The sequence below is a fragment of the Oryzias melastigma genome, linkage group LG5, assembly GCF_002922805.2.
Source record: "Oryzias melastigma strain HK-1 linkage group LG5, ASM292280v2, whole genome shotgun sequence".
NCBI classification, from domain to species: Eukaryota; Metazoa; Chordata; class Actinopteri; order Beloniformes; family Adrianichthyidae; genus Oryzias; species Oryzias melastigma.
This window is the reverse complement of record NC_050516.1, coordinates 31,268,708-31,288,818: the sequence shown is the minus strand read 5'-3', so window position 1 is coordinate 31,288,818 and position 20,111 is coordinate 31,268,708. Positions and strand designations below refer to the sequence as shown.

The 20,111-nt window shown below is 38.7% G+C and overlaps 1 protein-coding gene across 1 annotated transcript; it reads left to right on the top strand.

Moving 5' to 3' along the window:
* The first annotated feature begins 1,888 nt into the window (after positions 1–1,888).
* On the top strand, positions 1,889–18,940 carry eps8l3a (EPS8-like 3a). The gene is made up of 20 exons (XM_024271086.2): positions 1,889–2,403; positions 4,524–4,603; positions 4,692–4,765; positions 4,839–4,903; positions 4,986–5,144; positions 8,770–8,916; positions 9,006–9,070; positions 9,151–9,176; positions 11,519–11,634; positions 12,348–12,447; positions 12,523–12,596; positions 12,675–12,749; positions 14,568–14,713; positions 15,895–16,066; positions 16,134–16,261; positions 16,350–16,446; positions 16,519–16,623; positions 16,695–16,777; positions 18,493–18,625; positions 18,696–18,940. Exons 2-20 carry the CDS (start codon positions 4,539–4,541, stop codon positions 18,705–18,707), a joined length of 1,842 nt encoding a protein of 613 aa, XP_024126854.1. The 5' UTR covers positions 1,889–2,403; positions 4,524–4,538; the 3' UTR covers positions 18,708–18,940.
* The last annotated feature ends 1,171 nt before the right edge of the window (positions 18,941–20,111 follow it).

Here is a 20,111-nt window from a genome sequence, read left to right as displayed (position 1 = left end):
TAAGTGGTCGACAAATACTGAGACCAAAAAAAAAAATGATGGCAATTAATCGCTACTAATTTTTTCCAAGTTTGTGATTAATTAGCTAACTTTTTTTTAAAACAATTCCGGCCCTAAAAATAATTAATATTGAAAGTAAATCTGCAGCAGTAGGAGGATCTTATTTGACACAGGATGTGTTTTATTTTGAAAGGAACACCTTAAAAGAACTTAAAATTGTTTTAGAATAACATAAAACTGTTATAATTAAATTAATGTAAATATTTAAAATCTAAATTTTATAAATGGTTGTCTTAATGGCTGCTAAAGCATAAATAGGGTTTTGTTCTGTAAGAAAATGGACCAAATGACTCTATTAGTGAATATAAGATTTCAGGGAACATTTGTATTTACATTAGGCAGACAGTACACATGAATTTAACAATTATAGCAACAGAGAAGAGGAAATGATTTGACATTTGAATGTGGCCACATCTGACAAAGCAGATGTAAATTATTTGTTTTGATCAATATCATGAGAGCAGACAAACTTTACAACCTTAAAAAAACTTTCACTTTATTTTTGCCTCTAAAGAACACATTTAATAATAATAATTTTATTTAAAAGCACCCTTTATGACTCTCAGTGAGACTGTACAAATATAAAAAATTATAAACACCGTTAAAAGCAATACACATATAAAGAAATTCAAGATTCTAGAAACCTCTTAATGCCTTTTGATGCTTTGAGACAATTTTGGCTTCAAAAGTACCTTAATTTAGCCTCTCCATATATATATATAAAGATATAAAAACTTGGGCTGGGAAAGATAATCCGACCGAATTAACGCGTTAAAATGTATTAATGCCCTCAGGCGTCCTGCTGTTCAGCTGTAAATTCAGCGCCTCAGTCTAAAATAAACTTTCTTTAATATTCTGTGATTGAGATTGTATTAATTAAAGAGATAATATGGCATTTATTTGTATTTTTTGGACAAAACTGATCTTTTATTTTAATAATTAAACGGGAGATGAATGTAGAAATCCAACAACAATGAAACAGATCATTGTTTTATTTTTGAAGGGGACCAACATTCATTTTTCTACAATAATGACCACTTGCGCCGTCCAAAAATTGCGGAAACTCTGCGATTCTCCGCGATGGTCCGACCCACCGACGTCGCAGATTCCAGCCGAACTGACCTGAAACCCAGCTGGATCCAAAAAATGTGTTTTATTATTTTTCACAAACACAATAATGAAAATTTAAGAGGAAAAAAAAGAAAAAGCTGAAAGAAAAAAAAAAAAACAGATTTCCAGGAAAAATGTCAAACAGACAGCACTGAGAAATTCTTGTTTTTTGTGCTGCCTGATGTGACTTTTGTTTCCACAGCAAAATTAATTCCTTTTTCCCAGATGGAATTTTTTGTTTTTGCAGGATTTTAGGTCTTGGGAGAATACAATAGGAAAAAATTACAAAATAAAGGTAGTTTATATAGGTGAGGTTGTGCTGATTAAAATGATACCAAACAACGAGCAGGTAGTCTTTCATATTGAAAATCCAGAGTTAAACAGACAAAAAATGAAATTTCAACCCTATAGGTTCCTATGGGTCCAAGGTTATAAAAAAGTTTAAAAAAAAAAGTAAATAAAGTTGATCTTGAATCTTGAATCTTGTTATTATGATTATTTGCAGACAATAAGAGGTTAGTAAATACTATTACTTAAATACTAAAAATAAAAAATTGCAAATTAATTAGTTAATTGTTTAATTGATTCCTGCCCCTAATGTAAATGTTCTTTTTTTTAAATGCTGTAAATAAATACAGGCGTCACAGGGCTAATATACTTTTACAATGCTACAATAGTCATTAAGAATGTGTCCATGCTGCAACCAGCACATATTACATCATGGAGGAAATCTTTCTGGTTAATGTTTTGCTTCCTGATACCAGATCAGATGATATTAAAGCAGACCGGGAAACCCAGACAACCGCTGAGAAAAATATACGAAAAACTCTGATTAATCTTCCTGATCTTTTTCTTACATTCTCCAATGGTGGATAAAGAACCCTGACTAATATAAGGTCAAACAAGACTGAAGACATTCAGACTATTGTCTTGGAAAAGATTCATTTAAAACCCAAATATTATGTTTAAAATCCCAAAGGTTTAAAAAGTTTCGTCTTGATCTTTGCTCCAGTGGGATGTAATTCCTCTGAGCTCCCTCCTCCCTCCCTGAGCCGAGACGACTCCCCGTCCTGCTGATCACTTTACTTAATGACACAGGACTTTGCACTTCTCTTCTTTCACGAGGAAGTCCAGGCGCATGCTGCCCAGGAGCCAGAGGGAAATATGAACTGAACTGGGTTTCTTCTGAGGAACATTAAACACTCGGGGAAAAAAAAACAGTCAGCTTCAAAGGTAAGTGAAGACTTAACATTGTTCTGGATCTTTCTTTTTTTTCTGCAAATGATGTGTAATTAGGAGCTAATACTTTGAGACAGTCCGTAGACTTCAGGATCAGAGAAATAATGGTTTCTCTGTTCTCTATGAAAGGAGAGTCAAACTCAATCGCTCAAGAAGCCAAATTCAAAACACACCTGAGGTCGCGGGTCGAACAGGATAAACATTTATTAAACGACATTTTTAAAACTTTAAAACCGTAACTTTTTAACTTAATTATGAACTAGATACATAACATTACCAGCGATAATGCTAGTGTGAAAGCTGTAAGCTGAGTCTAGCTGCTGAGGATGAAATCACTGAAGCTAATAGCTGAGAACGCTGAAGCTGACAGACAGCTAAAATATTAACTAAATACCAAATTAGCTTAAAAAAACTAGCCTAAAAAAGAAAAAAAACTAGGTTAGCCAAAACAGCTAGCATGTAGCTGAAAAATAGCTAAACCTCAATAGCCAAAAAAAAAAGAAACTGAGAAAAGTCTAAATTAGCCAAAACAGCTAGCGTGTAAGTATTAGCCTAACTCTAAAACAGCCTAAAAACTTAAAAAAGCCTAAATTGGCTAAAACAGCTAGCATGTACCTAAAACCTTAACTAAACTTCAAAAAAGCATCAAAAACAAAAAAAGCCCAAATTATCCATAATAGCTAGCATGTAGCTGAAAAAATACCTAAACTCCAAAAAGGCCTAAAAAGATCTTAGTAAATGCCAAAAAAAAGTCCAAAAAGCTATCAGAATGCCAATTTAAAAAACTTTGAAACCGTAACTTTTTAACATAATTATATAGCATTACCTGCGATAATGCTAGTGTGAAAGCTGTAACTTGAATTTGGCTGCTGAAGATGAAATCACTGAAGCTAATAGCTGAGAACGCTGAAGCTGATAGTCAGCTAAAATATTAGGTAAATACCAAATTAGCGTAGGAAACTAGCCTAAAAAAGAAAAGAAAAAAACCTAGGTTAGCCAAAACAGCTAGCATGTAGCTGAAAAAAATAGCTAAACTTCAATAGCCAAAAAAACTGAGAAAAGCCTAAATTAGCCAAAACAGCTAGCGTAACTCTAAAACAGCCTAAAAAACATTTAAAAAAGCCTGAATTAGGTAGAAAAACTAGCATGTAGCTGAAATTTTAGCTAAAATCCAAAATATTCTAAAAGAGTAAATGCTAAAAAAAGCTAGCAGAATACCAATTTTTAAAACTTTACAACCATAACTTTTTAACACAATTTTGAACTAGATATATAGCATTGTACCTGCAATCATGCTAGAATGAAATCTGTAAACTGAATTTGGTCGCTGAAATCATTGAAGCTAATAGCTGAAAATGTTGAATGTGATAGCCAGCTAAAATATTAGCTAAATTCCCAAATTAGCCTAAAAAACTTAAAAAAAAAAAAAAAACTAAATGAGCCAAAAAAGCTAGCATGTAGCTGAAATATTATCTAAACTTCAAAATAGCTTAAAAAATCTCAGTAAATGCCAAAATAGTCCAAAAAGCTAGCAGAATGTCTGTTTTTAAAACTTTAAAACCGTAACTTTTTAACATAATTCTGAATAATAAAAAGCCAGGAATTTTATTCCAGAATAAATCAACTTAAACCTTAAATAACTTTCAATATTTTACTCTGTATAAAAATACATTTAGTCAAAATTCTACAAATCAGAAATAAGTGCAAGATAACATCGGGTCATTAATAACAACAAAATAAAATGATCTGGAGGGCGGGATGGAATTACCTGGAGGGCCGGATCCGGCCCCCGGGCCTTGACTTTGACACATGATGCTCTATAATAATATATTCTGAAGCCACGTGGACATATTTAGTTCTTGCAGATCATTTACAATACTATAAGAATGTTGAAATGCTTTCTGCCGTGCAGCAGTGTAAAAGCTGTTTTAGTGTTTTTAAATTCCGATTCAAAGTCTCTGCATTCTTTTATTTTATAGTGGCTTTTCCCTTAATGGGACGATAAAACACACGCCCTAGATAAATGATTAGCAGCTTAATTCCAGATGCATGGTCGGTGAGTCAGCATAACATGGGACATTTATGGTGTGTGTGTTTTACGTGAATCCCTGCAGGCTGCCGTGGACAGGATGTTCAGGGAAAACAGTCCCTTCAGCTATGACACCAACAGCTACACGGGATCGATGAGGTCCAAGTACGTATCTTTGAGTTTCTCCTGTTTCCATCGAGTCTCTTCACCTCAAACCGCTTTCACCAACTCTGTCTGCTGTGGCGCTTCTCAGTGGTTATTCCACGATGGACGAGACGTCATCAGAAATATCGAATCTGTCCAGGCCTAGTGCAAAGTCCATTTATTGTGAGTTACTGTAGTCACTGGTTATTATGAATCAGTGAGAAATCCCTCATAACTGTCATTTGTGACTCAACAGTACAGAGGAGGCATTACGCAGCTGCAGTGAACAAAATGATGGAGAAAAACCAGTACAGGGTGGAGGTACGGCGACCGGCGAGCTGGAGCGTGCGCTCCTGGAGTCAGGCTCTGATCACCAGCATGTGTTTATGGGTGTTTGCTGCAGCACCTGTTCACCTGTGATCTGGACGGGAAGGATCTGAGGAACGCCAGGGACTGTGTGGAGCGCCTGAAGCTGCTGGACCAGATGGGCCGAGTGTGGGGTCAGAACATGATGCTGGAGGTGCACGGGGCAAACCTGCTGCTCAGTGACATTGAGACGAAGGTAAGCAGCATGAGTGGAGCAGTGATGCGGTGAAGTCAGTCCTACAGGAAGCAAGACTTTTGTATGCAAATGTTGTTTTTTAAGCATCTTGCCATTTTTGTTGCTTAGATTGGGGGTTGTTAGAGGCTGAAGTCCCTCGGCAAATAGTAGTCTGTTTAATCCTTGTGCTATCTTATGGGTTCCAGATGACCCAAGCCTTAAATTGACGTGTAATCCATCCTGACAAATGTGGATGAAGGTGGACAGGATTTTACGTCTGACACAAACGCCAGTGAAAATCAAAAATTATTGAAAAAAAAAGATTAGCGCACTGTTGTGTGGGTCTAGATGACCCTACTCCCAACGTCAACATACCTGGGATAACACAAGGGTCATGTGTACTACAGTATACTCAGTCCATTCTAAATGTGAGACAGTTTACTTAAAGTTTACTCTTTAAACACTATCTATACATTGTAAACTTAAAATGTTCCAATTTAGTCTGAAGAAGTATTCAGATAGTATCTATTCCGCACTAAATGTACATCAGGGGTGTCAAACTCAATCACAGAGGCGGCCAAAGTTAAGTTAAAGTCCCACTATTTGTCACGCGCCTAGGTGTGTGAAATTTGTTCTCCACATTTGATCCATCCCCTGGGGGAGCGGTGAGTTGCAGACACAGTCGCGCTCGGGAACCATTTGGTGGTTTAACCCCCCAGTCCAACTCCTTAGTGCTGAGTGTCAAGCAGGGGGGCACTGGGTCCCATGTTTTGAGTCTTTGGTATGACTCGGCCAGGATTTGAACCCACGACCGTCCAATCTCAGGGCGGACACTCTACTACAAGGCCACTGAGCTTAAATCACACCTTAGATCGCAGCCTGAACAGGACAAACTTTTAATGAACACACTAAAACTAAATGTTTAAAACTTTAAAACTTTTTAACTCGAACCGAACATTGGGACGCAGCTGGTACTGGGACCCTATCCTGGTACTCTAGCCTGGTCTGCGTCCAGAACCGGTATTACATCTGGAACCGGTTCTCATCTGCATCCAATACTGATCCACGTCTGGTACCAACTTGTGCCTGGTACCGGGTTAAGCATACCGGTGCGGTCCACGTCCCAGTACTGGACTGATACCAATTTGCGTCCCAGAGGTCGGGGACCCCTGATTTAATTGGAACAACCAGCACGTCAAAAAATGACGAGTTCCATCGTACATTCTGCACTTATAGGTAGGATAGAATTTAGGACGTTCAATTGCAGTGGTGCATTTGCACTTGGCCCAGAAGCAAAGTTGGACATCCTCTCACGGCCCAATCCAAAATCTTCCCTTCTCCCTAGCCCTTCATTGAGCCCTCCAAACGGAGAGTTATGGAAGAATAGTGTCTCTGGATCTGGACGTCACTTTTGCTCAGTGATGTTGCCAATAGTCGCCGGTCAGCTAGCGTTAGGGCGGAGCTTCCAGCACTTGAACATGCATAACAACAGCGGTTCTATAACTTTAAAAAGGTCATGCTGCAACAAAAAGTCATGACTCAGATTTAAAAGTAAACTTCTGTGCTCCAGAGAACATCCACGTGGAGAAAAGCGCTTCCCTTTCGCGGCACAGCGTGACACGGTGGCCTCTGTATCCCTCCAATTGGAGGGTGGGATCATAAAAAAGTACTTAGGACACCACTTTTACGAGAAATTCCGCTACAAATGGAAGTTGAGGGAGAGGGGGGGAATTTACATTGGCCCTTACTACTCTTTGAAATCCCGGACGAGCCCCCAACTGTTTACATGTGATTTTTTTTTTTTTTTTAAAGGAGAAATACAATCTATGAGGTTAAATTTAGACTTTTTATTTGAAGCTAGAAAAGATCTAAAAACCATTGTGGGAGTACACTCAAGTAAATTTAAAGCGTAACCAAACCATAAATCAACTTCTTTTGTTTTTTGAATTCTATAAATGGGGCTTTAAAAGTGTTGTCTGTTGGTCATTGCCAAAGTTTTGATAAATTAAAATAAAATTGATTAATTCTTGAAAACATAGTCAAAAACCGTCGGTGTGCTGCCCCCTACAGGTTGAATTGAAGTATTACAGATGAATTTTGTGATAGGTCAAACCATGTAAGTTTCAGGTAGTCTGACGCCATGATCTGTAGCTCCAGTAATGATAACAGTCCTGCCCCCAAGCTCCACCCCTCTGACTGGATTTTCACATTTTGGCTGGGGGCGGAGTCAGCCTCCAACTTTACCTGTTTGGTCACCCTTTAATAATTTAAATTTCAGGTGTACTGCTTTTTGCTAAAGGGTGGGAGAGACTGTAAACAAAGGGATGATGGTAAATCAAATCCAAATATGGTTGGAGTGGGACTTTAGGGGTTTCCGCTCCACAAAACAGTAGGAAAGGAGGAGAATTCCTGGGTGGAATCTTTTCCTTAGTCTGACCTGGATGCTTGTTGAAGCTGGAATTTCTTCTGCTCCAGTGGATTTTCTAGCCCTGTAATTTTTTACATTGGTTTTTGTGGTTATTCGGTTCTTCGTCGGCTTCCTCTGGCGTCACTATTTGAGTAGTAGTAGTTTTGGTGTTGTACTTCTGTTATTATTTAACCCTTTAACACCAGAGATCCAGTGTTTATTTTCTTTGATTTACTGTAATGTTTCAACCTTTAACAGTTTAACTGCTGAAACATTCCAGAATGTTAAAGATTTTGTGTTTAAGCGTCACCGGTGTCGCCTCAAGTGTTAACGCAGGAGTGCCGAACTCAATCGCACAAGGGGCCAAAATCCAAAACACACGTTAGGTCGCAGACTGAACAGGATAAACACTTATTGGAGACTCTAAAACTACATTTTTAAAACTTAAAAACCGTAACTTTTTAACATAATTATGAACTAGATATGCAGCATTACCTGTGATAGTGTGAATGCTGTAAGCTGAATTTGGCTGCTGGAGATGCTGAAATTGATAGCTAAAAACACTGAAGCTGATAGTCAGCTAAAATATTAGCTAAATGCCAAATTAGTCCAAAAAACATAAAAATAAAAAACCTTAGGTTAGCCAAAGCAGCTATCATGAGGCAGAAAAAATAAACGTTCAAAATATCCAGAAAAACTGAAAAAAAGCCTAAATTAGCCAAAACAGCCTACGTGTATATATTAGCCTAAATCCAAAAAAGTTAGCATGTAGCGGAAGTATTAGTAAATATTAGAAAAAATGTCCTAAAAAAAATCTAAAATGCCAAAATATTCCAAAAAGCTATCAGAATGCCAATTTTTAACTGTAACTTTTAGCATAAATATGAATAATAAAAAGGCAGGAATATTATTCCAGAATAAATTAACTTAAACCTTAAATAACTTTCAATATTTTACCCTCCATGAAAATATATTTTGTCAAAATTATTCAAGTTAGAAATAAGCGCAAGATAACCAATTTTCTCCATTTTCTGCAGATCAGAAATAGCAAATTTTCATTGTGTTTTAGTAGAATAGAGAAGAAATGTTTCGGCTTTTGGGATAAAAGCATCTTAAAATAGTTGTGGTAGACTAATCACCAGTCCTTAGCAAAAGTCAAAGTTTTTGTAACAACTGAAGTATCTTCAGATTCATCTTTTCAAGCCCAAATAGAAGCTCATGCACACGTGTGCGTTTTAGGAGGAGCTGGAGTCCATTTCCCTCAGTGACATCCTGGAGCTGGACGCCGTGCTGAACACTGAAGGCTTCAGCTCCCTCCTCATCGTGTCGGTGCAGCTGCGCCGAAAACCCACCACCATCTTCATGTTCCAGTGCGAGGAAATCCGGGTGAGGATGTGCAGGAGGTCAATAGTTATTTAGGAAATCCCACCATGAGGTTTGATGGACTGAACAGAAGTACTGTTTCCTGTTTCCAGGCAGATTATGTGGAGAAGGATCTAAAGCGAGCTCTAGAAAACAGGTTTGAGGCCTCAGACTACAGGTACAGTAAAAACAATGTGAATCAAGTTTAACTTCATTGGTCTTTTTTTTAATGGGTTCCTTTCTTGTTTTTGGAAGCAGCAATGGAAGAGAGCAGAGACAACATGGTGAGAACCTCGTCCAGCTTTACAGTTATTACAGTAAAAACATCAAAAATCTGAGAGGAACTTCAAACAGAACATGCAGTTTGTGATGCAAATGGTTCCAGCCAGCAAGGCTAAGTGGGCCCATATGGTTTAAGAGTGGCAGAAAATGTGGACCCCGAATGGGTTTGTCTACAGTTTCTGTGGTGGCCGCACCTGTATTTGCCCACTTTGGCTAAAGTGGGAACTCAGTGGCCAGCGAGCTGCAACGGAGCTCACAAGCTCGATACAAAGGAGCTCGCTAGCTCAATATAGAGCAGCTCACTAGCTTGATACAACGGAGCTTGCTAGCTTGATACGAAGGAGCTCGCTAGTTTGATACAAAGGACCTCACTAGCTCGATATACAGCAGCTCGCTAGCTCGATACAAAGGAGCTCGCTAGCTTGATATAGAGCAGCTCGCTAGCTTGACACAAAGGAGCTCGCTAGCTCGATGCAACGGAGCTCGCTAGCTTGATACAAAGGAGCTCGCTAGCTCGATACAACGGAGCTCGCTAGCTTGATATAGAGCAGCTCACTAGCTTGATACAAAGGAGCTCGCTAGCTCGATACAACGGAGCTCGCTAGCTCGATATAGAGCAGCTCACTAGCTTGATACATAGGAGCTCGCTAGCTCGATACAACGGAGCTCGCTAGCTGGATACAGAGGAGCTCGTTAGCTCAATACAGATGAGCTCGCTAGTTCGCTACCTTGATACAGTGGAGCTTGCGAACTCGATACAGAGGGGCTCGCTAGCTTGCCACAGAGGAGCTCGCTAGCTTGCTAAAGAGGAGGGTAGTAGCATACTTGAATGCTCGCTACAACGGAGTTCACCAGCTTGATACAAAGGTGTTCGCTAGCTTGATACAGTGGAGCTTGCTACTTCACTACAGTAGAGCTCACTAGCTCGATACAGAGGAGCTTACTAGCATACTAGAGTGGAGCTTGCTAGCTCGGTACAGCGGAGCTCGCTAGCTCGATACAAAGGAGTTCGGTAACTCGATACAGTTGAGCTTTGTAGCATTCTACAGCAGAGCTCGCTACATATGAGCTTGCTAGCATGCTACAGTGTAGTGGAGCTCGCTACAGAGGAGCTTGCTAAAGAGGAACTCACTAGCGTACTTCAGTGGAGCTTGATAGCTCACTACAGAAGAGCTTGCTAGTATGCTACCGCACAGCTTGCTAGCTGAACACAAAGGAGCTCACTAACTCCCTGCAGACGAGTTTGCTAGCATTCTACAGCAGAGCTCGCAAGCTTGATAAAGCAGAGCTCGCTAACTCACTACAGAGGAGCTCGCTAGCATACTACTGTGGAGTTTTTTTGCTCACTCAAGAGGACCTCACTAGTATGCTACCACAGAGCTTGCTAAAAGGGAGCTTGCTAGTATGCTACTACAGAGCTTGCTAGCTCACTAACTCGCTACAGACAAGTTTGCTAGCATTCTACAGCAGAACTCGCTAGCTTGCTACAATGGAGCTTACTACAGTGGAGGTTGCTAGCACGCTACGCTGTCTATAAGGGGACTAGCTCGTGTAGCGAGCTAACTCACTGAGTCCCTACTTAAGCCAAAGTGGGCAAACACAGGTGGGGCCACCACAGAATGTGGACAAACCCATCCGGACCCACATTTTCTCCTACTGAACAGAAACTATTGTTGGTGGATCACATGTGTGGCTTTGAAACTAAGGTAGAAGAAGAATGAATCTGCAAGCACAACTACACTCAACTACCACTTTATTAGGTCCACCTTGCTAGTACCTGGTTGGACCTCCTCTTTACCTGCAGAACTGCCTTAATCCTTGGGGACATAGATTCAACAAGGAGTCATTCCTCAGAGAGTTTGGTGATATTGACATGATAGTTTCACACAGTTGCTGAGATAATTCTAGTTCTTGTTCTCAGAAGATGTAGCATCAGAAGATGGTCCCGTGTGGTCATAAAGGGATGGACATGGTCATTAACAATACTCAGATAGACTGTAGTATTGGAACCATGATCAGTTGGTACTAGGAGGCTCAAAGGGGGACAAGAAAATACCCCCACACCATTATATCGCCTACATGAATGAATACATTGAGTTGCTGCCATGTGATTGGCTGATTAGAATTTTGCGTTGAGTTAGAAAGGTGGACCTGATTATTGTATCTGTAATTTTGAAAGTATGTGGCAGAAGGAACAAAACTGCAAAACTGTCAGGGTTCTTCTCAGCCTGAACTGATATTTTCATTACTTTAATATCTACAAACAGAAGGTTAAATGGGTAATAATGTTGGTAAAAGGTCAATTGTTGAATGAAATCATCCTCTTTTTTGTCATTGTGTCAAGAAAATGATGAATTTGATGAGTTGAAGCTGGACGGACCTCCTGATGAGGATGAGTACGAAGAAAAACCTCCCAGTCGTCCGTCTACTAAACCGTACACAGAACTACAGAGGAATGTGGTGCGTTCCCTTCATCCATCCATCCGTCTCTACATCCATCCATCCATCCGTCTATCTCTACATTCATCCATCCATCCGTCTATCTCTACATCCATCCATCCATCTCTACATCCATCCATCCATCTGTCTATCTCTACATCCATCCATCCATCCATCCATCCATCCATCAATCTGTCTATCTCTACACCCATCCATCCGTCTATCTCTACATCCATCCATCCATCCGTCCATCTCTACATCCATCCATACATCCGTCTATCTCTACATCCATCCATCAATCCATCTCTACATCCATCCATCCATCCATCCATCCATCTGTCTATCTCTACATCCATCCATCTATCCATCCATCCGTCCATCTCTACATCCATCCATCCATCAATCTATCCACCCATCCATCCATCCTTCCATCCATCCATCCATCCACTAATCCATCTCTACATCCATCCACCCACCCATCCACTAATCCATCTCTACATCCATCCATCCATCTCTACATCTATCCATCCATACATACATCCATCCATCAATCCATCCATCCATCTCTACATCCATCCATCCACTAATCCATCTCTACATCCATCCATCCATCCTTAGAACTTGTAATTCTAAATTAAACGATCCAGAACTGTTTGAAATGTTGATGCTCTTTTACATCTTTAAAAAGAAATTACAATTTTGATTGAAAGCCGGTTGTTTTTGTCTCTTTGCAGGACATTTTAAATCATATTTTAAATGATGTAGAGATCTTCATCGGGCAAATAGCGGCTGTGGATGCCAAAAATCAAAAGAAAAACAAGAAAAAGAAAAAAGGTAATTTGTTTGCATCTCTCATTTTACATCATTCTCCAGATAAATCATTTCAGTGGATTATGTGATGTGTTTCAGTTGTCAAAGGAATGCCTTCTCCAGAGGAGTTTGCGGCATGTCTCCGTAAAATTAAATATGGTCTTAACCTTCTGGTTAGTGTCTTCTCACATATTCTCATGGCTCCATCAGACCAAACCTCTCAGGCAGTAATGATGAGTTGTCTTTGACAGGGAGAGCTCAACGGGAAGATCAATAATCCCAGTGCGGCGGATTTTGTGCACTCCCTCTTCTCTACATTACAATATGTACGTTTTGTATATTTAATTTTTCTTTTAAGTAATTTCATGTTACCTAAGAACACTTTCAAATACCAGGATTAATTATACTAAAGACCGACTGATTAAAATTGTGTTTTATGGTGTTAACATGTTCTTGTGGAATTTTTCTGATGATGGAGGACATGTATATGAAGAAAATTAAGATTAAAATGGGATTTCTGAGTATTTCTTCATTCAAACTGTAGTGAATCAGGACTGCCATCTGAAAAAGATTGCATTTGTGATATAGAAAATATGTTCCAAAAAACTCCATTCTGATGCAGCCCCTTGCTGACAAATAGATCCATAAACATCTTTGTTTTCCTCGTCTGAGCTGGAATCTGGATCTAAACTGTGTGACTTGATAGCTCCGATATTGTTCAACATTTTTTTGTGTGTACTTTAAAAAAAAATGGAGTTTATCTAATATTTTAGTAACATGCTAACGTTTTTGACTAATTTGTTATCTACTGAGGTTTTGATAGGCTAATTTAGAGTTTAGCTTCTATTTTAGCAGCATGCTAACATATTTGACTAATTTAGTTTACTGAGGAATTTTAGGCTGTTTTGGAGTTTAGCTGTTTTTTTAAACAACAAGCTAGCTTTTTATTTATTTTGCTAATTTGGCATCCCTGAGCTTTATATGGTAATTTGGAGTTTAGCTAATATTTTAGCAACATGCTAACGTTTTTATCTAATTTGTTATCTACTAAGGTTTTAATAGGCTAATTTAGAGTTTAGCTTCTATTTTAGCAACATGCTAACATATTTGACTAATTTAGTTTACTGAGTAATTTTATGCTAATTTAGAGTTTAGCTTGTTTTTAAGCAACAAGCTAGCTTTTTTTTTCTGTTTTTGCTAATTTGACAACCCCTGAGCTTTTTATGCTAATTTGGAGTTTAGCTAACATTTTAACACCATGCTAAAGTTTTTGGCTAATTTGTTATCTACTGATTTTTTTTATGTTAATTCAGAGTTTAGCTTCTATTTTAGCAACATGCTAACATATTTGACTAACTTAGTTTACTGGGGAATTTTAGGCTATTTTAGAGTTTAGCTGGTAGTCAAGCAGTGTGCTAGCTTTTTTTTTTTTTTTTTTTTTTTTTTTTTTTTGATTAGTTTTGCATCTACTAAGGTTTTTTGGGCTAATTTGAAGTTTAGCTCATATTTAAGCAACACACTAAATATTTTTACTAAATTAGCATGTATTAGGGATTTTTAAGTCATTTTACCACATTTTTTTTCAGAAATTTTGGTCAACTTCAGCGCTCTTTCATAGCCCTTTAACAACATTTCCAGTATTTTAGCAAATTTAACATTTTGCAAATAGCTTTTGCATTTTCACCAAATCCTATCAGGAATTAAAGTAAATTGCGTCACCATTTTCAGCTAAAAGCTTCAGCATCTTCAGCAAAGTCTACTTTCAATTCACACTAGCATTATTGCAGGTAATGCAACTTTTCTAGTTTAATGTTTCTCTATGACATGGTGTTTAAGTCAAACTGGGAATGGCTCCTTTTTTTATTCTTGTGGAAAATGTTCATCAGTGTCAATAAATGCAAATCTCCGGTGTTTGCACAGGAACCACAACCTGGTTGCTGTTTGCAAATACCTTTTATAGAGTGGAAATGAAGCTGATTTGTTTAAAGAAAAAATCAGTGCAGAGAACATCCTGTCAAATCCAATCGTTTGGTAAACGTGGAAACTTTTCCTGATCAGGAAGTGGCCTTTAGGCATGACCTGGACTCGCAGCTGCTTTAAGATCAAACCACTTGACTGATCTGTGACTCGTTTCTCCCTCTCAGGTGATTCCTCACTGTCCTGAGAATCTGTCTCAGACCATCATCGCTCCCCTCTTCACGCCTCAGTGTATCCGCTTCATGAGTGAGGAGGCAACGCCAGAGGAGGACCAGCTGTGGCAGTCTCTGGGAGATCCCTGGAACATCCCGAGGTACAAAAACCCAAACTCTGTCCCCGCTGGGAGCAGTAGTTTGATTGCTTAGTCAGCATTCACTAAAGTGATTCTCCTGCTTCTTTTGGTATATTTTTTGCTCATTAAAAAATTTGATCACACATTCAGTGATTTCAGAAATCTTGGTATCAAACGTTCATTTTCTTCAGGACATTACTTGTGTTTTTTTTTTTTTTATATTCATAAACTTTATAGTTTTTCAAATAAATGTTAAAAAAATAATTAGATTTCAACAAACCTTTAAATATATTCATGGGCTATGTTTTGAAATTTTAAAAGTAATTTTCAAAAAATTTAGAGTTTAGCTAATATTAAAGCAATGAGCTATTTATTTGGGGCTAATTTGGTATATACTGAGTTTTTTGGGGGCTAATTTGGAGTTTATCTATTATTTTACTTTATGCTAAAGTTTTTGACTAATTTGTGTCTACTCAAGTTTTTACAGGCTAATTTTAGCTTCTATTTTAGCAACATGCTAACATTTTTGTCTAATTTAATTTACTAAAAAAATTAATGGATTTTGGAGTTAAGCTAGTATTTAATCAACGAGCTAGCTTTTTGTGGCTAATTTGGCATCTTTTGAAGTTTTTTGGGCTAATTTGAAGTTTAGCTAATATTTTAGTAAGATGCTAACGTTTTTGGCTAATTTGTTATCTACAGAGGTTTTCTGAGGAGGCTAATTTGGAGTTTAGCTTCTATTTTAGCAACATGCTAATGTTATTGATTAATTTAGTTTATGGAGGAATTTTAGGCTATTTTGTAGTTTAGTTAGTATTTAAGCAATGAACTATCTTTTTTGGCTAATTTGTTTTCTACTGAGGTTTTTTGGGCTAATTTGGAGTTTAGCTAATATTTTAGCAACATGCTAACGTTTTTGACTAATTTGTTATATACAGAGATTTTTTTGGAGGAGGCTAACACACTAAATATTTTTGCAAAATTGGCACTGATTGAGGATTTTTATCCAATTTTACCACAATATTTTCATAAATTTAGCTCAACTTCAGCGCTCTTTTCAGAGTCTTTTAGCAAACTTAACATTTTGCAAATAACTTTTGCATTTTCAGTAAATCCTTTCAGCTAGGCTTCACACTAGCATTATCGCAGGTAATGCAACTTTTCTAGTTCCATCCATACTGAGATCTTTGACTGAATCCCAGCACTCAGTGGCCTGAAGACGATGAGGACATCCCAACATACACTCTGGAGTTCTATGACGGCTGGCAGCCTCCTGAAGTCACAGAGGGATCAGAACCTGAGAGCCGACAGGCCAGTCCAGAACCTCCACCCAGCCTCAAACCTTCACATAAACCTAGCAGCAAAAACGAGGAGGTCGCCTCTCACTTTTTGGCCGAAACATAACAAAGAACCACCATGATGACTCATGTTTTATATGCAGATTCCCAGAAATCACAAGCCGCAGTCGCAGCCGCAGCCGAAGCCGCAGTCGCAGCCGCAGCCGCAGCCGAAGCCACAGCCGCAGCTAAAGCCTCAGCCACGGCTGCAGCCGCCTCCACAAAAGCCTCGGTGCGCTCAGACACACACTTTTCTCCAAAAAAAATAAAAATAAAAAAAGACCAAAAATACCTGAATTGAAATTGGTTTTTTTTTTCAGCCCAGTTGAGATAAAAATCTGTGACCTGCGTGTCAAGCACGATTTCATTTCCCGAAACTCCAGAGAGCTCACTGTCAGAAGAGGAGAAATGGTGGAGGTAAACAGCTGTTTCTGTCTGTTCTGGAGTCACATATGCAAACATGGAGAACTTTGTCTCCTGTGTTTTCAGCTGCTGGACAAGTCGAAGCAGTGGTGGAAGGTGAGGAACAGCAGAGGGGAGGAAGGTTATGTTCCCAACAACGTCCTGGAGGATGAAGATGAGCAGCCCTATGAGGTATTTACACTCCAGAACTCCAAACGTGCAGGAAGGATGACAGATAGAAGGATGTCCTGCTTTCACAACAGGCTGTGGCGTCTCCTGTCCTCACAAAGAAGTCCAAACCAGCAGAGGTAAAAGCCTGGTTAGAAGACAAAGGCTTCAGCCCAATGTGAGTATCCAGAGTTTTTAACTTCAATTTTACAGCCGAGCTCCAATGTTTATTCTTTGATTTACTGTCACTTTTTAATTGTTAACAAAATAATTCCAGCAGATTCTGAAGGAGAAAAATGAAAGTGAAAAAAAAAGTCATATGAGTTTCTGTTAAAGTAAAAAACGATTTGGGGAAAATTCCAGTTTATCTTAATATTTTTGTATTTATTTGTGCAAAAAAATAAATCTAATTCATATTTATAATAAAAAACGACGATGTAATGATGCAAAGTAGTGTCAAATGTTCCTAAAAGGGTGAAAAAAAGGCTCTGCTGCTCTTATTAGGTTCGGATCAGTACCAAACAGACAAAAATGTTTTTTTACTGGCATTGACCTGTATCGATCCAATACCGATCAATATCACCGATATCAATACCAATATCGATATTTTTCATAATTGTGGACGTGACATGAACCTCAACATCTTGTTTTTAATCGCCGTGAAAGGTTTTTGTAAAATGTCCTTTTATAATTATTTGATAAACATAAAAAATGAATTAGGACAATATTTTCAATTAAATGAAAAATAATTTATTAAAATAAAAACTTCTTGAAATTATATAAAAAGTAAAAACAAGTGAATGCATAAGAGTCATCAAACCATAAGAAACAACCTGGATTACGTTCATTGTGCGCCTGGGGTACGTTAATTGCGCGCCTGGAGTATGTTCATTGCACACGTGCAGTACGTTCATTGCGCGCCTGGAGTACATTCATTGCGGGCCCGGAATACGTTCATTGCGCACCTGGAATACGTTCATTGCACACGTGGAGTACATTCATTGCGCGCCTGGAGTACATTCATTGTGCGCCTGGAGTATGTTCATTGCACACGTGGAGTACATTCATTGCACGCCTGGAGTACATTCATTGCGTGCCTGGAGTATGTTCATTGCGCGCCTGGAGTACGTTCATTGCGCGCCTGGAGTACGTTCATTGCACGTCTGGAGTACATTCATTACGCGCCTGGGGTACGTTCATTGCGCGCCTGGAGTATGTTCATTGCGCGCCTGGAGTATGTTCATTGCGCGCCTGGAGTACGTTCATTGCGCGCCTGGAGTACATTCATTGTGCGCCTGGAATACGTTCATTGCACACGTGGAATACGATTATTGCGGGCCTGGAGTACGATCCCTGCGCGTCTGGAGTATGTTCATTGCGTGTGTGGAGTTCGATATACGTTTGCATTTGTTAGTTTTGGCGTAAATTTAACACCATACGCTCTGATGCCGTTTCATTCTGACCTCTGAAGCTCAAATTGTTCCTTCAGTTCGTTACTCAGTGAAACTTTACGACAGCATCTGTGATGGGGATGAGGATGAGTGCAGCTCGTGTCCTTCATGTTTTATTTTCAGCCTTGAATTGTCCGAAAATTAATATTTGTTCTAAAACACCATTTCACCTTTTAGATTTGATGCAGTTTTCTTTGAAGGTTTTTGTTTTGTGGTTTCAGCCTTGATGGGGAAGGATAAAACATAAAAATTCAAAATGAAAATAGAAATTTAGCCCTGAAGTGAATCAAACTGACAGATGCTTCTGCTTTGAAGTGGTGTGATGTAACCTGCCGGACAAACAGAAACCAATCGTCTGTCTGGAGTTTATCTGAAGGCCGATTTAGAACGTTTCCTCTGGAGGAACAAGTTTGACGTGAACTAACACAGCGCCTCCCTGCAGCACCGTGCGCTGTCTGGGCGTGCTCAGCGGCTCCATGCTGCTGGGGATGAGTCGCGAGGAGCTGAAGACGGTCTGTCAGGAGGAGGGAGGACGTGTCTTCTTCCAGCTGCAGGCGGTCCGCTCCGCTCTGGCTGTGAGTCACATCAGTCGCTTCCCTTTCAGATCGTGTCCATGTTTTACATCCATGTTTTTTCCACCCTTAGAATAACAGTTAAATAAACCTGGATCAAGACCGAAGCTGCAGGACACCATGAAGAGAACATAACTTAAAGAGAAATATATGTATTATTTAAACTAAAAATGTCTGTCGCAACTTTAAAAGAAGTTTTTCTGTACATAAATCAGAGCATCAGTGTAAATAAATACAAAAAATACCACAATTTAGAATTTAACTGATTTCTGCAACTGTGACATATACAGATGTATGTTAATAAAATGTTCGGACTCATGTTTGGTGATTTCTCATGCTTTATTTCAAACAAAACCATCATGGTGAAAAAGTGACAACGGTGGAAAAGTTCTGACAGTTTGGAGAGAACAAAGAACGTCTTCAGGAATCAGAGTCGCCGGACAATTGAAGGAAATCTGTGGGTTAAATGATTAAAAAGCCTCTGAAATGCAGTGACCTGATTTGTGTTTTAGTTTCAGAAGCTCCACAGGAGAACGTTTGAACATCTGATCTGTTTCTAGAAGAGTAAACGATGTTGTTGTTTTGTTGGAAATTGCAGATTTTTTGTCTGAAATGAGTCCCGACAGTTTCAACTAAATGTTCCTGATTTAAAGAGATTAAACGTTAGTCAGAGGAAGGTATGAATGGAGACATTTGTGAGGTAGGATGAAATGGAGGAGGAGAAGAAGCTCAAACGAGCCGGATGGGTTTGTTAGAGTCAATACTTCTGGTGTGATCAAACGTAAAACTTCAGGGATGAAATCTGTAAAAACTACAAACGAGGTCAAACATCAATAATAAATCACAGAAGATTAGAAAAAAAGCCTAAAGCAGAAAAGATTTCAAATCATAAACGAAGAAAACTGGAAAACAAGTTGCCTTTTTAATGTTAGTCGGTTGCTAGGCAACGACTTTAATCCAGGCCTCTTCTATCTACCAATTCAGTTCCAGGAAAAACATCAGGAACGGCTACAACAGTAAAATCAGGACTGTGCTAGAAAACAACAACAACAACAACACCTGCTTTAACTACGACGGTCATCTCCTTAAAGTGTCTAATTTTACCTTCCAGAACACAAGTTCAGAGTTAGAGAACATCGCTGCTGCTCATCCTGCAAACAAACTAAGATCCAATCCAGGAGTGTCAAACTTCTGGTCTCAAGTGGGCCGGACCAGTAACATAAAGGCAACATGACCTACGCGAAACTGGTTGTCTGTAGTTTTGTTTTTGTTTTGTACATTCACACAGGACAATTTCAAAGAAAATTAAAAAAAAATTATAATGTCCAAAACTGTTTGCTATTCTAAAATTTACTTATTTTCATCTTAAAATGATATTTTTTTTAGGTTTAAAAACTCAAAATTTCAGTTTCAAACATTTTTTTTCCCCTTTAACTCTTTTTGTTTTTTTTTCTAATGTGAAAGTTTCAGTTTAAAAACTTTTGGCCCT

Coding starts and splice junctions, on each gene's coding strand:
- eps8l3a (XM_024271086.2), top strand. CDS start 4,539: ATGTTCAGGGAAAACAGTCCCTTCAGCTATGACACCAACAGCTACACG. Junction 4,604..4,691: donor ACGGGATCGATGAGGTCCAA/GTACGTATCTTT, acceptor GGCGCTTCTCAG/TGGTTATTCCACGATGGACG. Junction 12,750..14,567: donor TCTTCTCTACATTACAATAT/GTACGTTTTGTA, acceptor TCTCCCTCTCAG/GTGATTCCTCACTGTCCTGA.